The 20,860-nt window shown below is 42.6% G+C and overlaps 1 protein-coding gene across 2 annotated transcripts in view; it reads left to right on the forward strand.

Annotated features, from left to right (window-relative positions):
* ZNF236 (zinc finger protein 236) overlaps nt 1-20,860 on the forward strand; it is a 169,765-nt gene that overhangs the window by 126,344 nt on the left and 22,561 nt on the right. For both annotated transcript variants that reach the window (XM_075826515.1, XM_075826516.1), the window contains exon 28: nt 394-578. In XM_075826515.1, the coding sequence (XP_075682630.1) occupies nt 394-578 (185 nt within the window). The remainder of the gene's footprint in view (nt 1-393; nt 579-20,860) is intronic.

Genomic DNA, 20,860 nt, shown 5'->3' on the forward strand with positions numbered 1-20,860 from the left:
GTGATTGTTAATATTACTTATCCTTGATACATTTTGACCTTTTGTATTGTAGCCTAGAACTGCATTCAGAATTCCACTCGTTGCTATTTCAGCTTAACTAAGCTCATATAATGCAATACTGTCCACTATACTGTTTCTCGAAGCCGAATATTATACATCAGTCTAGTGTACAGTGCCTGGAGTAAAGACTACACCTCCCAGAATGCAGATCAGCAGAGTACTGCCTTGTAAAGATTCTGAATCAGCAGGGAGTGCTGGCAGATGTAACTGCTCATATAGTAGAAACGCCTGTAAGCGCCTCATTTGAGCGATTTACACACCTATGTAAGAAAACATCACCAACGGATGTAGATATTCTGTTATTATACTGAACTGGTATTTTTGTCTTATTAGAATTGGCCACATCGACTTGCGGTCTTCCTTGCACTACATCAATCGCACAAACTCCTGTATCTACACAAAATCTGGTTATGTCATCTGGAGTAGGAGGAGATGGGAGTGTAACCCTGACATTGGCGGATACAGAGAGCATGCTGACTGGGGGGCTTGATGCTGTGACACTTAACATCACTTCTCAGGTATGTGCTGCATTTTTATATTAAGTATACATTACAATTTCTATAACTATATCATTGCCTATTACATAGATCAGTCATTCTAATACAGTACTTCATGGTGATGAACATCGTAGGCTGGCAACTCCTTGAATTTTATAATAGATAGATGGGATGAATACAAACATTAGTAGGAGGCGGACAGGAACATGAGAAATACGACTGCATAATGATGGACATTCTTTATCATTTATCTTTTTATTGAAGAATGAAAAAAAGATAACAAAGAGATTATCAAATATGATGGACATTCTGAGTTAGTTTCCTCCTTACATTTTATTATGTATGGGCTGAACAAAAACAATACTAAGTGGAGGACATATGATTACATTCTGCTGAGGACAATGAGGAATTGGATATTGGAAGGGAGGATAAATTGGTTAATAACAAAGAACGATGAAATTATATGAGTTTGTGTGTGTGTGTGGGATCAAATATAACATTCACATTTTACTAGAATAATGTAATCTATAATGACTTTTTTTATAGTCTCTAGTGCAGGGGTCTCAAACTCGACAGGGTAAGTGGGCCGCATATAGAAAAAATGGGAAGTTGACGGGCTGCATTACTTTCAAATTAGATACAACACAAAATTATTGTTAATAAATTACTTATTTGAACTACTATAACACTATATTACTATAATAATACATTACTATAATAATACTACATTACTATAATAATACAGCTAGGTTTAAAATTTGAGATATTTCTCCACGTGCTTATTTCAACAATCCAGTTTAAGTGTCGCTAAATGCAATCCGGCGGCTCAGTTGGCAGCGTTTGACAGACACATGTCAAGATTGGGCAGCCCCTTTTTAGATAGTGCCACTGTGCCCTCTGTGGATGCTGCCGCAGTGCCCTCTGTGGATGCTGCCGCAGTGCCCTCTGTGGATGCTGCCGCAGTGCCCTCTGTGGATGCTGCCGCAGTGCCCTCTGTGGATGCTTGCCGCAGTGCCCTCTGTGGATGCTTGCCGCAGTGCCCTCTGTGGATGCTTGCCGCAGTGCCCTCTGTGGATGCTTGCCGCAGTGCCCTCTGTGGATGCTTGCCGCAGTGCCCTCTGTGGATGCTTGCCGCAGTGCCCTCTGTGGATGCTTGCCGCAGTGCCCTCTGTGGATGCTTGCCGCAGTGCCCTCTGTGGATGCTGCCGCAGTGCCCTCTGTGGATGCTGCCGCAGTGCCATCTGTGGATGCGGCTGGAGTTCTAACAGTAGGTCACTGAGCTCTTGGAATTTCTGATTGGTCTTTACCAGATATTTTTTGAAAACCTTGCAACCGTTTAAACAGAGCATTCTCTATTGCTTCGGGAAAGCCACAGGTTCGCTCTAGTCTCTCCCAAACAGCGGTGAGGCCTGCTTCAGGATTATTAATATGTAAGGCCCAGAGTCTCATTACACGTTCTGTGGACTGAGGGCCGAGCCACCGGATCAGCAGATCTAGCTCTTCAGCAGCGGTATGGTCGAGGTCACTAATTGCGGTTCTGAAGGTACATTTCCAGCCTCTGCAGTTCTCAGGCTGGTCATCAAACTTCGTAAGGCCGGTCCTGGTAAGTTTACGGCGAACCATGTATCTTGCAAACTCAGACATGTCTGTTTTCTCTGACTTTAGGTGGGGAATTGCTGGCTGAGTAGTGGTGATCACGTTGTTTGTGGTGTTCTGGCTAAGAAACGTAGGGAAGTATGGTGTTGCATAGGCATTCAGTCCAGGAGGAGGTTTAAAGTCAATAGATTTATCCACACGTTTGTATGGAGCTGTGTAGTTGCCACGGGTTTGGAGATTTGTCGGTGTACTGGCTTGCACCAGTTGAACAGAAAACAAGTTGTGGAACATGACCAGTATTTTGCAGAACTGTAGTAGATTTAAATGAGGACACAAAATTATGAATCTAACTAAAACGAAAAACCTCAGAAACTGGCATATGGTGGATGGACTGGTAAAAATGACAGGGTTTAGCACCCAGTCTGTCACAAAATTGTCCTATTCGGTACAGACTTTTATCTAGCCACCATTGAAACGCTGACGGTTGCATACCAGGAGCAAAATCAGGATTAGCAAACAGTCTAGCTGCAGGTGTATGTATGGAACAGAGGCGAAACTTATGAGTTTATCCCACAACGCTGAGGAAGAAGAGAGGAGCGGACACAATACAGGTGGTCTGTGCCTGGGCTTCAGCCATAACCGTTGACCTACGGGAATATCTGGGATAGCTGCCTGTTCGATAGAAATCCAACGTGTTCGGGTAACTGTGTTGTCGAGTGAGACTAAGGGTGTTAGACGAGCTTCATAATAGTATGGTGAGGTTCAGTAAGCCTAAACCCCCTGACCCTTTATGAGCATATAGAGTATTCTATGGGACTCTACATAGTTTAAGACCCCAAACGAAAGACAATATAAGCCTTTGAAGGTATTTTAAAGAGGGGGCAGTGACATCTATTTGGAGAGTGCGAAAAAAGAATACGATTCTGGGAAGAACGGTAATTTTTACTGCTGCTATCCGACCAAACCAGGAAAGGGGCATGGATGCCCAATGCAACAGGTCTGTCTTCAATTTTTGTTTGAGACGGAGGAAGTTGGTACGGAAAAGAGTGGAATAACAGGGAGTGAGGTGAACCCCCAGATAGGAAATCTTGTCTTCCCTCCATCTCAGCTCAAAGTTCAATTGGATCAGCTTGGCCATGGAATGCGGAATGCTAATATTCAAAACCTCAGATTTGTTATGGTTGACCTTCAATCCCGAGACCTGAGAAAAGTGGTCCAAAACATAATAGAGATTTGGGAGGGATGTAAGGGGGGATGACAAAACAAGTAAGATATCATCAGCATAAAGTGCACATTTATGCGTCTGACCCTTAATCTCAACCCCTTTTATATCGTTATTCGCCCTGATCCGGTGGGCCAGGGGCTCAATTGCCAAGACAAGAAAGAGAGGGTATAGAGGGCATCCCTGTCTCGTTCCCCGGGCCAATACTTATACGATCCGAGAAAAAACCCTTGATCATGACATAGTCGAATAAAGACTTTGCAGAAGTGTAAGAAATTTATCTCCGAACCCCCAACGTCTCAGGACAAAAAATAAATAGTTCCAGGTCAGGGAATCGAAAGCCTATAGCAGGTCCAATGCAGGCACAGTGCTCCCGGTCTCTGCGTTTCATCCCAATGTGAACAATCAAGGGATATAAAATCAATGATCCTTCTAGTTTGATCAGCTGCCTGTCTTTTTGGCACAAAACCCACCTGATCCGGATGAATGTATTGTTCTAAAAAAGCATTAAGTCTTGTGGCCATGATTTAGTGAGAATCTTCATGTCAACATTAATGATATTGGCCTGTAATTTTTACAAGAAGAGGTGTCTTTACCTGGTTTTGGGATTACCGAGATGTACGCCTTAAGGGCTTCAGGTCCAGGAAGACTACCATCCCTAAAAGCATTAAAGTGAGGGGCAAATTTTTTTTATAATCTAGGTTAGAGAATCCTGGGGATTTAGCTGGTTTGAGGGATTTAATCGCAGCTAGAACTTCAGGAAGTGATATAGGGACATCCATAGTATCTCTGTGGGGGTCTGTTAAGACGGGCAATGATATATCTTTATGTAAGTTATCAGCTTTCACTCTAACTGGGGAGGTGATTTATACAGGGAGGAATAGAACGAAGAGAAACTATTGAGAACCTCTTTAGGGACCGCAATTTAGGGACCATGAAATCATGAGACAAAGGCACAAGTTTTCGAGCTAAAAGCGTGCCACCTTGGGGAAAAAAAACGGTATTGCGTCAACGAATGTGGCGTTCCGCAATAGTCGTAAGGCATAAATTTAGTTCAGTCCTGGCGTATTCTATTTAAGACTGCAAGTCAGGGCCAATATCCGCTTTTTGTTGTCTCACTAATGTTAGATAAGCTGCCTCCTTGTCTTTAATAGCTTGGTCTCTAATTCTTTTTAGACGTGAGGCAATCTGAATAAGTTTCCCTCTAAGAATAGCTTTGTGGGCCTCCCAGTTAATGGACGGGGAAGTGTCAGACGCACAATTAAATTGGAAATACTGTTCCAGTGCCGTAGTGAGTTCTTTGAATATATGGGGATTAGCCAGAAGGGATTCATTCAACGGCCATGAGCTAGACCTAAGTTTAAGCCAGAAGCAATCCAACGTAAACACCAAATCATGTTCTGACCACGTAATGGGGTTCAAGAGCCGAGACGGAAGGAATGCAAAAATAGGGGGGGGGTGAAGGTAGGAAGGAGGAGGAGGTGATCCAAAGCTATATTAGAATCCCCGCCCAAAAACACACTACCTAGGAGATGAGGCAGTAAATGTCTAAACATGTGTGCCATTAACAAGCAAATACATGCCCTCAGGATCTGCTACCGTGGTTTGATGTGTGAAGGGAAGATTACGTTTGAAAAAGATGCCCAATCCTCTCCTCTTCTCCGCTGCAACCGCTAGATAATACAAAGGATAGTGATTATGCATGAATTTAGGACAAGAATTAGTGGCAAAATCCAGTTCTTGTAAAAACACAATATTACAATGTAAAAACGTATATGTTTGAAAAGCTTTGCACCGCTTCGTCGGTGAATTAAGGCCTTGAACATTGTGAGTGACAATGTTAAAGGAGGACGGAAGGTCAGCCATAATCTAAATGTTCACAATAAGCACAGTTCCTGAGACACTCGACCAAGGGGACCAGAAAGAAGGGGAAAGGAGCAAGAGGAAAAAAGAGAGAACAATAAATATATGTAATGTCGGTACATGTAGCAAGGTGTGGAACAGCACCCAAACAGGGCCATAAGGGATGTTGAGAGAGCACCACCACAAGATCAATACAATATCAGTGGGGTCTCAAGATCCCAAGGAGGGCGTACCATCACCCTGCGGACCAGCTTTCACTTACTCAGCCACATTGAGAAAGGTAACAACAGTGTAAAAACACACCAAAAAAAACGGCAATAGTAGGCATCAGAGGAGGCTAGGATGCACAGAAAGTTCCATTCGCAAGAGCCCATGGTGTCCAGGTCATCTTTCTATGGGTTGTCAACTGGATGTTAATCTACCTAAAACCAGCACACATGTATGTATTATGTAAAAGTTGTTTTTCAGGTTTGTTTGATTACAGAACACACATAATTGTTTAACCCCTTAATGACCGGCCTATTTTGGACCTTAATGACCAAGCTATTTTTTACGTTTTTCAATCGTCGCATTCCAAGAGCTATAACCTTCTTATTTTTGCGTCGACATAGCTGTATAAGATCTTGTTTTTTGCGGGACAAGTTGCACTTTTTAATAGCACCATTTTTAGGTACATATTATTTATTGATTAACTTTTATTAACTTTTTTTTGGGGGGGAATAGAAAAAAATCAGAAATTTCGCCACTCTTTTTTGCGTCCTAAATCTACGCCGTTTACCGTGTGGTATAAATAACACAATAACTTTATTCAGCGGGTTGTTACGATTGCAACAATACCAAATTTGTATAGTTTTTGTATGTTTTACTACTTTTACACAGTAAAAACGCTTTTTTTTCAAAATTATTAGTTTTTGTGTCTCCATATTTGAAGAGCCGTAACATTTTTATTTTTTCGCCGATGCGGTCATATGAGGGCTTTTTTTTTGCGGGACGACTTGTAGTTTTTATTGGTACCATTTTGGAGTAGATGCGACTTTTTGATCACTTTTTATTACATTTTTTTAAAGTCCGTATTCACAGAAAACAGCAATTTTTCCATAGTTTTTTATTATTTTTTTTACGGCGTTCACCGTGCGGGTTAAATAATGTAATAGATTTATAGTTCGGGTCGTTACGGACGCGGCGATACCAAATATGTGTAACTTTTTAACTTTATTTTGTTTTTTTAATAGTAAAGCATTTTGTAAGGGGAAAAGCTGGGTTTTTCATATTTTTTCACATTTTTTTTAAAATTAACTTTATTAAACTTTTTTTTCACTTTTTTACTAGTCCCATTAGGGGACTATAATATGCGATTCTGCGATCGCATTTATAATACACTGCAATACTTTTGTATTGCAGTGTATTACTGCCTGTCCGTTTAACACGGACAGGCATCTGCTAGGTCATGCCTGCGGCATGATCTAGCAGGCATTCACTCCAGGCAGCCTGGGGGCCTTTATTAGACCCCCGGCTGCCATTAGAGACACAGACACTCGGTGATCGTATCGCCGAGTGTCGGTGGGGGAGAGAGGGAGCTCCCTCCCTCTCTCCAAAACCACTCAGATGCGGTGCTCGCTATTGAGCACCGCATCTGAGGGGTTAAACGTGTGAGATCGATACTAATATCGATCTCACACGGCAGAGCAGGGACGCTCCCAGCCCTCAGCTACCTCTAGCAGCTGAGAGCAGGGAGATCTGACAGTTCCCTGCTCTGTAAACTTATTCCGATGCCGCGACGTAAAAAGTCTATGGCATCGGAATAAGGCCCGTTAGTGACCGACGTAGAAACACGATGGGCCGGTCACTAACGGGTTAAAGGGAATGTGTTGCCAGCAAAACATGTATTTTTTTTTTTAGTTAAACACTTAGTGTGTAGGTGATTAAACATTGTTCAAATTTTTTTTATTTTTTTTCACGAGTCAGGAAATATTATAAATTAGATTCTAATTTATAACATTTCCCAGTGCTGGTCACTAGATGGAGCTATTCCCAAAATTGCAGCATTGCATGTGGTAAAGCAACCACATTGCTTTTTGCTGCAAAATTGGGAAAAAAGCACTCGCTCTAGTGAGCTCTGAGAATCCCCCCTCCTTTATCCTGGCTAGTGCCGGGATAAACGAGGGGTTTGAACGGTCTAACCTCCTACATTGTGTGTCACCATTTTTTGAGCTAACACACAGTGTAGTAGGTTTACATACAGTAGTAAACACACACAAACACGAACATACATAGAAATCTGTTACCTGCTCCTGCCGCCGCGGCTCCCTCCGGCCCGTCCGCTCCGTCTGCTGCCGCTGGTCCAAGTGCACAAGTCCGGAAGCCGCGACCGGAAGTAGTAATCTTACTGTCCGGCCGCGACTTCCGGTCCACAGGAAAATGGCGCGGGACGGCGCACATTTCAAATTGGACTGTGTGGGAGCGGCGCATGCGCCGTTCCCACACAGACGGCGTACACAGAAGTGGATGGGACGGGCCCCGTTCGCAGTCCCTATGGGACTGTGGCTGCCGTATTCCATGTCTGTATGTGTCGTTAATCGACACATACAGAAATGGAAAAAAAAATGGCAGCCCCCATAGGGAAGAAAAAGTGAAAAAATAGAAAAAAGTAACACACAAACACACAAATAAATAAAAACGTTTTTAATAAAACACTAACATAAAACTGACATGAAAAAAAAAAATTTGGTGACTTTTCCTTTAAGAGGAAGTGTGCCTGTGTGTGTGTGTGTGTGTGTGTGTGTGTGTGTATATAATATATGCGCATATATTCCTATAATGTGTGCACACAACATGTTCATGTTTGGTCCACTGTTAGCGTAAAGTGGTGGTTGATGCTTTATTTATCTCCATCTTCAACATCTACTGTAAAAATCCCATTATATTTTATGATAACGCAACTTTAAATCGAGACGCGTGGCTCATAAAAATCATATTAATATATCCTCAGCTGTGTCTGAGCAGCATTATGCCAAGCCTGCTTTGTATCTAAATATTATTGGTGTAAAAAAAAGTAATGAGAGATATTATAGTAAAACATTGACTGAACATAAATTAATAGCTCAATATGTCCCTGAAAATAACAGTCAAGAGGAGATGATAATTTGCACAGCTTGCTAGGATTAATTTCTACTAAGTCATCTTAAGTGGAAACCAAGTCTCTGAGCTGCTGAAGACATTAGTGCTAATTCAAAGAGGCTTCTGGGTAAGGACACTTAATCAAGTTGTCATTTTGTCTCGTATGTAGGAAATGCAATTTGAGGTTTGAGAAAATACTATTGGGTGGACGACTTTGACAAACAGCACCTGGTGCTCACAGCTTAAATAAACAACTAACCTTTATCAGCTATATTTTCTAAAAATAACGATGTACGATGACTTGGAATGACATAGATCTTGTAGAGCTATATTTTTTTTTTTTATCAGGACAAGTAGTACATAGAAAATAAACCATGAGCAATGTACTTCACATTTAATTCTTAATAAAACATTTTTGGACTGAGAAGTATAATATAATGCTCTATAAAAACCCATGTGTCTTTTATCCTCTTTTGGTCAATCGATCAAACTGACGAATGAATGATTGGCTGAAAACCTGGGGCAGTAAATCTTATTATGTGGGGGCCATTTCGCATTCTCAGTAGAAAATCGAATGTTGAAATGCAAGAGTATTGAAAAGCTATGGTGACTAAAACACTATGACAAAGCCAGCTAGTGGAAGAAGTTAAAAGTGTTCACTACCGGGCACCTGATGACCTATCCACTGGATAGGTCATCAGTACATGATCTGTGCGGGTCCGACACCCGGACCCCACACCGTTAAGCTGCTTTGGCTGCCTCGGCCGCTGCTATGCTATGTACTGAGCCAACTGCTTCCTGCTCCGTATATCACATGATGGGCAATAGTATCCAGTGCTCGCAGATCGGTGCGGGGTCCGGGTGTCGGACCTGCACTGATGATATACTGACGACCTATCTTGTGGATAGGCAGAGGCGTAGCTAGGTTCTCCAGCACCCGGGGCAAAGATTCAGTTTGGCGCCCCCCCCCCCAACCTCTTTCCCGACATCTCCTTCCCCCTCGCCATGTTTGTTTTCTCTACCAATCGACGTGTCATTTCTTCTTATGTAACGCGAGCATAAAATTATTTGTCCATTTCACAAGCAATATGGTTCTATACACAACACCAGAACCAAGCTCAGTACATATATACAGCCCCAGAACCAAGCTCACTACATATGCAACACAAGCACAAATACAGCTCAATTTAGTGCAACCCCTGCCGTATAGGTGTGTACGACGTAAAACTACAGCTCCCAGCATGGCCCGAACAATGGTAAGGATATGCTGGGAGATGCCGTTTCACAAAAAATAAATCCTATCATAATCATACCACCCATCATCTCGCTGCAGATCATACAGTGACTACAGTGCTGATTAGAGGCAGAATAAACATTTACATTGAGTGACTCACCGGTGACGTCTCAGATTCTAGTTCTTTTTCTCCATCCGGTCCAGACCTCTATGGTGGCTTCTCCCGGTCATAGACCATTTCTGCAGTTTGCCGCTCACATGTCTTCAGCTTCTCACTTTACCAACATTTCTGCACCTATAAATAAATATAAAGTTCTCATTATACCACACACTACGCCCCTAAATATAATAGCGCCATACACTGCACCTCTAATTATAATAGCGCCATACACCGTGTCCCACACACACTGTGCCCGCTGTAGATAGTGCCTGCCATAGAGCCCCCTGTAGATAGTGCCTGCCATAGAGCCCCTGTAGATAGTGCCCCCATATAGACCACCCCTGTATATAGTGTCCCACAAATAACTCCCCCTATAGTGCTCTACAGATAGCCCACCCCTGTATATAGCCCCCTGTAGATATAGCCCACCCCTGTATATAGAGCTCTACAGATAGCCCAACCATGTATGTAGCCCCCTGTAGATATAGCCCACCCCTGTATATAATGCTCCACATATAGTCCACCCCTGTATATAGTGTTTCACAGATAGCCCACCCCTGTATATAGCCCCCCTTGTACATATAGTCCACCCCTGTATATAGTGCTCCACTAGATAGTCCACCCCTGTATATAGTGCTCCACAGATAGCCCACCCCTGTATATACTATATACAAGGGTGGGCTATCTGTGGAGCACTATATACAGGGGTGGACTATATGTACAATGGGGCTATATACAGGGGTGGGCTTTCTGTGGAGCACTATAGGGGGAGCTATTTGTGGGATACTATATACAGGGGTGGGCTATATCTACAGGGGGACTATATACAGGGGTGGGCTATATATACAGGGGGACCATATCTACAGGGGGACCATATCTACAGGGCTGGGCTATACACAGGGCTGGGATATACACAGGGGGGCTATATCTACAGGGGGGCTATACACAGGGGGGCTATATCTACAGGGGTGGGCTATACACAGGGGGGCTATATCTACAGGGGTGGGATATACATAGGGGGGCTATATACAGGGGTGGGCTATATACAGGGGGACTATATCTACAGGGGGCTATATCTACAGGGCTGGGCTATATACAGGGCGACTATATCTACAGGGGGGGCTATATACTGGGGTGGGCTTTCTATGGAGCACCATATACAGGGGTGGGCTATATCTACAGGGGGCTATATACTATATAGCCCACCCCTGTATATGGTGCTCTATAGACAGCCCACTCCAGTATATAGCCCCCCTGTAGATATAGTCCCCCTGTATATAGCCCCCCTGTAGATATAGTCCCCCTGTATATAGCCCAGCAGATATAGTCCCCCTGTATATAGCCCAGCCCTGTAGATATAGTCCCCCTGTATATAGCCCCCCCTGTAGATATAGTCCCCCTGTATATAGCCCCCCTGTAGATATAGTCCCCTTGTATATAGCCCCCCTGTAGATATAGTCCTCTGTATATAGCCCCCCTGTAGATATAGTCCCCCTGTATATAGTCCCCCTGTATATAGCCCAGCCCTGTAGCTATAGTCCCCCTGTATATAGCCCAGCCCTGTAGATATAGTCCCCCTGTAGATAGACACCCCCGTAGACAAAGTCCCCCCCCCCCCCCCGCAGATACAGCCGCACACTTCTATTACAATTAAAAAAAAAAAAATACATTTCAAACTCACCTTATTCCCGCTCCCACGCCGTCCGGCAGCCATGAAGACCTGCTCTCTTCTGCGCAGGTCTCATGGGGGTTGAACGCGGCGTCTATGAAAGGCGCTGATTGGCTGGGCAGGATGACTTTCCCTGCCAGTCAGTCAGCGCCTTTCATCGATGGAAGCGTCACTGGTACAAAAGGTACCAGTCGCTTCATTCGTGGAGAGGCGCTGAATGGCCGGGCACGGAGCGTGCCCGGTCATTCATTGCTTCTAATTGTACCTGTGTCCTTGCGACACAGGTACAATTATAGTGCAGGAGGAGGGGGCGCTGGCGCCCCTCTCTGAACTGCGCCCAGGGCACATGCCCCGCTTGCCCCCCCCCTAGCTACGCCCCTGGGATAGAAAAACCACAAAAAAGGCCATACTCACTAGGTAGGTGGGTGGGTGAAAACCCGTTCCCATCAGGACGCAGACGGGTCAAAGAATGCTGCAGAAGGAGTGTGCATTAAATAGTGATAGCCCCTCCCACTAGTCTTGAGGGGAGTGGCGGACTAAGTGCTCAAAGGTGTGCGATAAATGTGTGTCAGTGTAGTGCTAGGGTGTGAATGGATGGTAAAAAATAAATATGTATGTATGAAAGTGTCAGAACTGTGTAATAATGTAATAAAAATAAATAAAATAAATGTGATGAATAGGGGTCAGTGCTGTGAATAGTACATGGGGTGTCAGTACTATGTGTAATACGTGGAGGGATAATGTGCTGGTCGTCAGGCATGGCGTATCTTGCCGAATAACAGCCTATTTGTAACGCCGCTAGTGTTAGCTAAAGCGGGCTGCTCTGCATTCCAAACCAAACGCCAGCACATCATGCCCTCCCAGCATATAAGACCCGGCTGCGTCCTGAAAAAAAGTGTAGTATACGTAGTAAGAAATATCCATGAAACATGGGGTATTAGTTGTTATTTTGGCCAAAATACGCAAAGCTCGCAACCCAACGTCAAGGGTCCCCAGTGCCTTGCGAGTCCCTAACCAGAACTTTTCGTTCCTAATTTAAAAACACAAACAGAAAAAATGGGACATAAATATCAAAACCACAAAAAAGGCCATACTCACTAGGTAGGTGGGTGGGTGAAAACCCGTTCCCATCAGGACGCAGACGGGTCAAAGGATGCTGCAGAAGGAGTGTGCATTAAATAGTGATAGCCCCTCCCACTAGTCTTGAGGGGAGTGGCGGACTAAGTGCTCAAAGGTGTGCGATAAATGTGTGTCAGTGTAGTGCTAGGGTGTGAATGGATGGTAAAAAATAAATATGTATGTATGAAAGTGTCAGAACTGTGTAATAATGTAATAAAAATAAATAAAATAAATGTGATGAATAGGGGTCAGTGCTGTGAATAGTACATGGGGTGTCAGTACTATGTGTAATACGTGGAGGGATAATGTGCTGGTCGTCAGGCATGGCGTATCTTGCCGAATAACAGCCTATTTGTAACGCCGCTAGTGTTAGCTAAAGCGGGCTGCTCTGCATTCCAAACCAAACGCCAGCACATCATGCCCTCCCAGCATATAAGACCCGGCTGCGTCCTGAAAAAAAGTGTAGTATACGTAGTAAGAAATATCCATGAAACATGGGGTATTAGTTGTTATTTTGGCCAAAATACGCAAAGCTCGCAACCCAACGTCAAGGGTCCCCAGTGCCTTGCGAGTCCCTAACCAGAACTTACTCTGGGATAGGTGACCGGTTGTCCGGTAGTGGACAAGCCCTTTAAATAGTTCGTATATGATATGCCCCAAAGATTTGACATTTGATTCTATAGCTGCATAGAGCTTAATAGTTATTATGTCTGAATGCTGAATTTGTAATGGCGGAAATGGAAACTACTGTGTCTGAAAGTATGTGAACCCCCTTCCTATTTATTGAGTTCGGGTGTTTCAGCCACGAAAAAAATACGTCTTAGAGGTGATCTGATTAACATATATGTATATGTGTGGTCAATACAGAGAGCTAGCACATGATATGTTCTTTCCAAGGACTCTACAAAGGACCAGGGGACATTCGTTGCATGTGGAAGAAAGACGTTTCAGACCTCCATATAGGAAAGGGTTCTTTACAGTTAGAGTAGTCAAACTATGGAATGCCCTACCCCAAGAGGTAGTAATGGCAGATACTATGTCAGCATTTAAAAAAAGGCTAGATGATTCTTTACTGACAAATTGCATTGGGGGTTATAAGTAATCTGGCAATGAATGACATGTAATTTATTGAGAAAGGTTGAACTTGATGGACCTGTCTCTTTTTTTCAACCTATGTAAAGAGCTACTCGAAGCTGGTAAATCACTTTATGTTCAGGACAGATGCTTCTTCAGGGTTAAATACAGTTCACAGTACAGGAAACAAGCAGCTCTTCATGGCACAAGTAGTATAGTGCATGTAGCATGGGTACAGAGAAGTATAGTACATATAGTATATGTACAAAGCAGTACAACTAGAAAGCAGTAGAGTATATGTAGTACAGGTATAGAGCAGTACAATACAGGTAGATAGCAGTAGAGTATATGTATCACAGGTTGATAGCAGTACACTATATGTAGCAAAGGCAGAGAGTAGTACGGTACATGTAGCACAGGTAGATTGCAGTGCATTATATGTAGTACAGGTAGAGAGCAGTGTATAGGAGTATAGTACATACAGGTAGAGAGAAGTACGGTACAGGTAGCATAGACAGCGAGCAGTAGAGTACAGGTAGAGCGCAGTGTAGTACAAGTAGAGCGCAGTGCAGTAAATGTAGTACGGGTAGAGAGCAGTACAGGACATGTAGTACAGGTAGGGTGCAGTAAAGGACATGTAGTACAGTTAGGGAGCAGTACAGAACATGTAGTACAGGTAGTGAGCAGTACAGGACATGTAGTACAGGTGGATAGCAGTATAGTATATGTAGTACAGGTATAGAGCAGTAAAGGACATGTAGTACAGGTAGGGAGCAGTACAGGACATGTAGTACAGGTAGGGAGCAGTACAGGACATGTAGTACAGGTGGATAGCAGTATAGTATGTGTAGTACAGGTAGAGAGCAGTACGGGGCATGTAGTACAGGTAGATAGCAGTCCAGTATATGTATTACAGGTAGGGAGCAGTACAGAGCATGTAGTACAGGTAGAGAGCAGTATAGTATATGTAGTACAGGTAGGGAGCAGTACGGGACATGTAGTACAGGTAGATTGTAAGCTCTTGCGAGCAGGGTCCTCAATCCTCCTGTCTGAATTGTAAATGAGCTTTGTCACTATATAATGTCTAATATTGTCTGTTTATGTTCCCTCTAAATTGTAAAGTGCTGCGTAATATGGGGTATTGCCATACTCGGGAGAAATTGCTTTACAAATGTTGGGTTCTTTTTTTCCTTTATTTGTTGAGAAAATGAAAACTTTTGCACTAAAGCTACGTCTTATTGAAGAAAAAGGATTGTTTTTATTTTCACTGCCCAATTCTAATAAATTCTATGAAACATCTGTGGGGTCAAAATGCTCACTACACCCCCTAGATGAATTCCTCAAGAGGTGTAGATTCCTAAATGGAGTCACGTTTTGGGCGTTTTCATTGTTTTGTCCCCTCAGGGGCTTTGCAAATGCGACATGGCCTCCGCAAACCATTCCTGCTAAATTTGAGCTCCAAAAGCCAAATAACGCTCTTTCACTTCTAAGCCCCGCCGTGTGTCCAAACAGCCGTTTATTACCACATGTGGGGTATTGTTTTTTTTTGTTTTTGTTTTTGTTTTTTTTCCCAAACTCTTTATTTGGTAATGAAGACACAGCAAATCAGTAGACATTCCCACATATCGGGAGTATATATAGCTGTGCAGAGCTATGATAACATTCTCAGAAGAAAACATTGTGATAGAGATTAATTTCTAGACAGATGTTGCAGGAATATCAACAAATAAAATTATTTTCCCATATGATAACATTGATATATCAATACATTAAATGATATTTATGAGTACGGTGTTAAGATAAAACACATAACCTCTTCCTAGTGTATGATGAAGTAAAACTCAGTAAATGTTTGTCTCTAGATGAAGTTGGGTTATACGGCCCGAGATTGTAGAGGCAGGCAAGGAAGAATCAACAATTAAACCAAAACAGTCAAAACATGGTGCAGCTATCCATAGTAAAGAATCTAATTCTGTCCTAGACAAATGAGTCCTAGAAACTAACTCAAGGCTCTAAGCGATTTCTATGAGGACCAACCCAGCCACTGGACTTCACATTGTGGCAATCTGCTTTCCAGAATACTAATTAATTTCTCAAATTGGTGTATCTCTTTAATTTTGTTCAATGTCCTCAGGAATGGGATAGATAGTGATTTCCAGCTAATGGCTACTGTCCATTTGGCTGCTGATAAAATATGCGAGATTAATTTTCTATTTTGTTTGGGTACATCAGGGATTTCTGCGTTCAGCAACGCCGACCAAGGGGATAATTTGATTTGTAAATGTAATTTAGAATTAATAAGGCGCTCAATTCGTTTCCAATGAGCCTGTACTACTGGACAGGACCACCAGATATGAGCCATAGTGCCCCTATCCCCACAGTTTCTGAAACAAGCGTCAGAACTACCTGGAAACAATTTAGCTGTTCTATCCGGAGTAAGGTACCACCTTGTTAGAATTTTATATGATGTTTCTTTAATATTATTCGATTGAGAGACTTTAGCTGTGTTATCGTATATTATGTGGGGTATTGTTTTACTCGGGAGAAATTGCTTTACAAATTTTACGGTGCTTTTTCTCCTTCAGCCCTTGTGGAAATGAGGAAACAAAATCACTAAACCTACATTTTCTTTGAAAAAATGTAGATTTTAATTTTCACAGCCTACTTCCAATAATTTCTGTAAAAAACCTGTGCGGTCAAAATGCTCACTATACCCCTAGATAATTTCCTTGAAGTGTGTAGTTTCCCAAATGGGGTCACTTTTGGGGGATTTTCACTGTTTTGACACCGCAAGAGCCCTTCAAACCTGACATGGTGCCTAAAATATATTCTAATAAAAATAAGGCCCCAAAATCCACTAGGTGCTCCTTTGCTTCTGAGGCCGGTGCTTCAGACCAGTAGAACGCTACGGCCACATGTGGGATATTTCCAAAAACTGCAGAACCTGGGCAACAAATATTGAGTTGCATTTCTCTGGTAAAACCTTCTGTGTTATAAAAAAAATTATATTAAAAATGTATTTCTGCCAAAAAATATGAAATTTGTAAATTCCACCTCTACTTTGCTTTAAATCCTGTGAAATGTCTAAAGTGTTAAGACATTTTCTAAATGCTGTTTTGAATACTTTGAGGGGTGAAGTTTTTAAAATGGGGTGACTTTTTGGGGTTTCTAATATATAAGGCCCTCAAAGCCACTTCACAACTGAACTGGCCCCTGTAAAAATAGCCTTTTGAAATTTTCATGAAAATATGAGAAATTGCTGCTAAAGTTCTAAGCCTTGTGAGGTCATAGAAAAATAAAAGGATGTTCAAAAAACGATGCCAATCTAAAGTAGACATATGGGGGATGGTAATTAGCAACAATTTTGTGTGGTATAACTGCCTGTCTTACAAGCAGATATATTTAAATTGAGAAAAATGCTAATTTTTAAAAATTTTTGCTACATTTTGGTGTTTTTCACAATTAAATACTGAACATATCAAGCAAATTTTGCCAGTAACTTAAAGTCCAATGTGTCACGAGAAAACAATCTCAGAATTGCTTGGATAGGTGAAAGCATTCCAGAGTTATTACCACATAAAGTGACACATGTCAGATTTGAAAAATGAGGCTCTGTCAGGAAGGTCAAAAGTGGCTAGAGAGGGAAGGGGTTAATCACTGAACGTAAACTATTAATGTTCTAAAATAAGACAATAGCTTCACATTTTTTTCAACTACATAATAATATATAAAATATTTGATCTTCTTAAAATTCTATATGCAAATTGCAACATACATTCTGTATCGCTGTGGATTGAAATGTTCACTCAGATAATTGCAGGTGCATTATTGCTGCAAAATAAATAGTTATGTTGACTTTGTTCTGTGTACTGATGCTATCTTAATGTATTTCATGTGGCTGCTTTGCATTCATATTATATTTGTTGTTTGTCGATAACAGAACACCCACAACTTTAATAGCTTTCTAACGCTATGAAACACTTAGGGCTAAAATTTACATAAATGTGAATCGAATGAATTGTGAAAATCACGAGGCTGAATTATTTAAAGGTACAGTGGAAATTAAGGTCTATGTTCAGTTTTAGCCATATTTTACTGTGTGCAGATTCATGTTAAACATATTTAAAGAGTTTCCCATTTTCTGATATAATATGATGGACTCTTCACTGCAACACTATAATGGAAAATGATTGCAGAGCACAGTAACAATGTATCTGACTAGGGTTACTTATTTTTAGCTTAAAATGTAGCTCAAGTTCAGATATTTAGGCTATGTTCACACAGAGTTTTTTGATGCGGAAACCGCGCCACAAAACTCGTCAAAAACGGCCCTAAAATGCCTCCCATTGATTTCAATGGGAGGCGGGGGCGGTTTTCTCCCGTGAGCGGTAAAACCGCCTCGTGGGAGAAAGATGCGACATGCCCTATCTTCGGGTGTTTACGCCTCTGACCTCCCATTGACTTCAATGGGAGGCAGAGAAAGCGTATTTCGCTGCGTTTTATGCCCGCGGCGCTCCATGGCCGCGGGCGAAAAACGCTGCGAAAATCGCCGTGCAGGGAGAGGAAAATCTGCCTCAAACTTCCAAACGGAATTTTGAGGCAGAAATTCCGCCTGCAAAAAACTCCATGTGAACATAGCCTTACTTTGTAATTTATTGAAGGGGTTGTATGAGATTTATTTATTTTTTGTTTGTTTTTTTTCTTCCAAAAAACAGCGGCGCTCTTGTCCATGGGCTGAGTTTGGTATTGCAGATCAGTTACATTTACTTTAAAGGGGTTTTCCAGCCGATAAAAATTGATGGGTCGGGGACCAACTACCAGGATCCCCGCCGATTAGCTATTTTGAAGGGGCCGCAGAGCTCGTACGAGTGCTGCTCCCCCTTTATTTCTTGCTCACTGAGTCGTCGCCACGCATTTAGCGGCGATTCACAGGTATTGCAGCCTTTTCTCCCATTGACGTGAATCCCCACAAGTTGTGTGTCGAAGATTCAAAGTGAGCAAGAAGAAATGAAGGGGAAGCAGCACTCGTACGAAAACAGCTGATCGGCAGGGGTCCCAGGAGTCGGACCCTAACCCATCAGCTATTGACGGCCTATACTGAGGATAGGCCATCAATTTTTATCGGCTGAAAAACCTCTTTTAAATAGGCTTAGTTGCGCAGTACTAAACACAGCTCATAGACAAGAGTGGCACTGGATAAAAAGCCGCTATGTTTTAATTAAATAACATCATACATCCCCTTTAAAGATGACCTGCCAGCTCCCCTAACATGTCTGTTTTAGTAAATACTTATTACCCATAATATAACCATTCTGGTGCCAATCCTCTATTATTCCTCCTAGAAATTTATAATTCCCTAATATACTTTTATTGACTTATTCCCTTATATCCTGTTCCGGGCATCCACAGGAGCAAAAATTACCTACCATTATATAATTTATAATACTAGTGTCTTTATGCAGCTGAGGTACTTTTGGGCCCCCTCCGGCTCCAGGGCCCGGGTGCACCTGCTACCTCCGCACCACCTATAGTTATGCCCCTGGTTCTATCTCACTGCAGCTTTTAGTTATTTTTATATATATATATATATATATATACATATATATATATATATATATATATATATATATATGAGCAGGATTCTCCTCTTCTATGTTTGCAGTATATAGAAGACTTGATAGCAGTGAGGATCAGTCCACTAGCTTAGAGACAACTGAGAATGAGGCCGGATTTACACGAGTGTGTGCGTTTTGCGCGCGCAGAAAATGTGGCGTTTTGCGCGCGCAAAAGGTACTTAACAGCTCTGTGTGTCAGACGCGCATGATGCGTGGCTGCGTGATTTTCGCACAGCCGCCATCATTATGACACTCTGTATGTTTGTAAACAGAAAAGCACGTGGTGCTATTCTGTTTTCATTCATACTTTTTACTGCTGTTGTGCGAATCACGCGCGTCACACGGAAGTGTTTCCGTGTGTTGCGCATGATTTTCACGCACCCATTGACTTCAATGGGTGCGTGATGCGCAAACAACGCACAAATATCGGACATGTCGTGAGTTTTACGCAGCGGTCACACGCTGCGTGAAACTCATGGACAGTCTGCACGGCCCCATAGACTAACATGGGTCCGTGCGAGGCGCGTGAAAATCACGCGCGTTGCACGGACTTATTACACGTTCGTCTAAATAAGCCCTTAGAGAGAGAGTCTGCAGAGTGGGAAACTGCTAAAAATTGCAGAATAAAAGTCATATAATGACCAGAAATAGTGTTATTCCTCATGCACCCACATGTGACCGCTTATTCTGACAAGTAATCTGAAAAGTAAGGTACGCTTTAATATATAACCATGTGAACCTCCAAAAGGTACAACTTCTAGTGCACCTGTCACTAGGTCATAAAGAGCGAGCCAGCAGCGTCACCTTACTACCGGTCTCCAGCGGTGCTTTCATTTTATTTCTGCGGGCCCGTTCCCGAGATATGCCCCCGCGCAAGTTTGTGTTTTTGTGCCAAATATGGTAATGAATTTTTTACTAGCCAAGATGGAGTCAACACCAGCAATTGTCCAGGGGTGGAGCTACCTCACAGCCTCTGAGGCGGTCCTATCTGCATGAAGCTGCTTCACACACAGTGCTGGCTCAGCCGTGAGGCTCAATGTGAGAAACTGAGGCTGGAGGGAAGGGGGATCTCGTCAGACAGCCATAGCGTCGGCTGTGGTTCTGGTGGCATATGACAGATAAGGGTTCTTATCTTTCATGTGCCACCAGGATCGCAGTTCTAGCTGAAAACACAGTCGGGAATGGGAACCGTATATGCATTCTGTATACAGCTTTCATTCCTGACTGTGTTTTCAGCTAAAACTTCGATCCCTGTGGTATCTGAAAGAATCGCTTGTGTTGACACCCTCTTGGCTAGTAAGCAGTTCATTACCATATTTGCCACCAAAAGAACCGAGGGCCATATCTCGGGAAAGGCGGGCATAGAAATTAAAAGAAAGCACCACTGGAGTCCAGGAGACAGCGGTAGTAAGGTGAGACTGCTGGTTCACTTTCTATGACCTAGTGACAGGTCCCCTTTAAGGCTGGGTTCACACAGAGTTTTTTGCAGGAGGAAAATCTGCCACAAAATTCCGTTTGGAATTTTGAGGCAGATTTTCCTCTGCCTGCACTCCGCTTTCTCTGCCTCCCATTCAATGTGAGGTCAGAGGCGTAAATACCCGAAGATAGGGCATGTCCCTTCTTTTTTCTGTGAG

The sequence above is a fragment of the Rhinoderma darwinii genome, chromosome 5, assembly GCF_050947455.1.
Source record: "Rhinoderma darwinii isolate aRhiDar2 chromosome 5, aRhiDar2.hap1, whole genome shotgun sequence".
NCBI classification, from domain to species: Eukaryota; Metazoa; Chordata; class Amphibia; order Anura; family Rhinodermatidae; genus Rhinoderma; species Rhinoderma darwinii.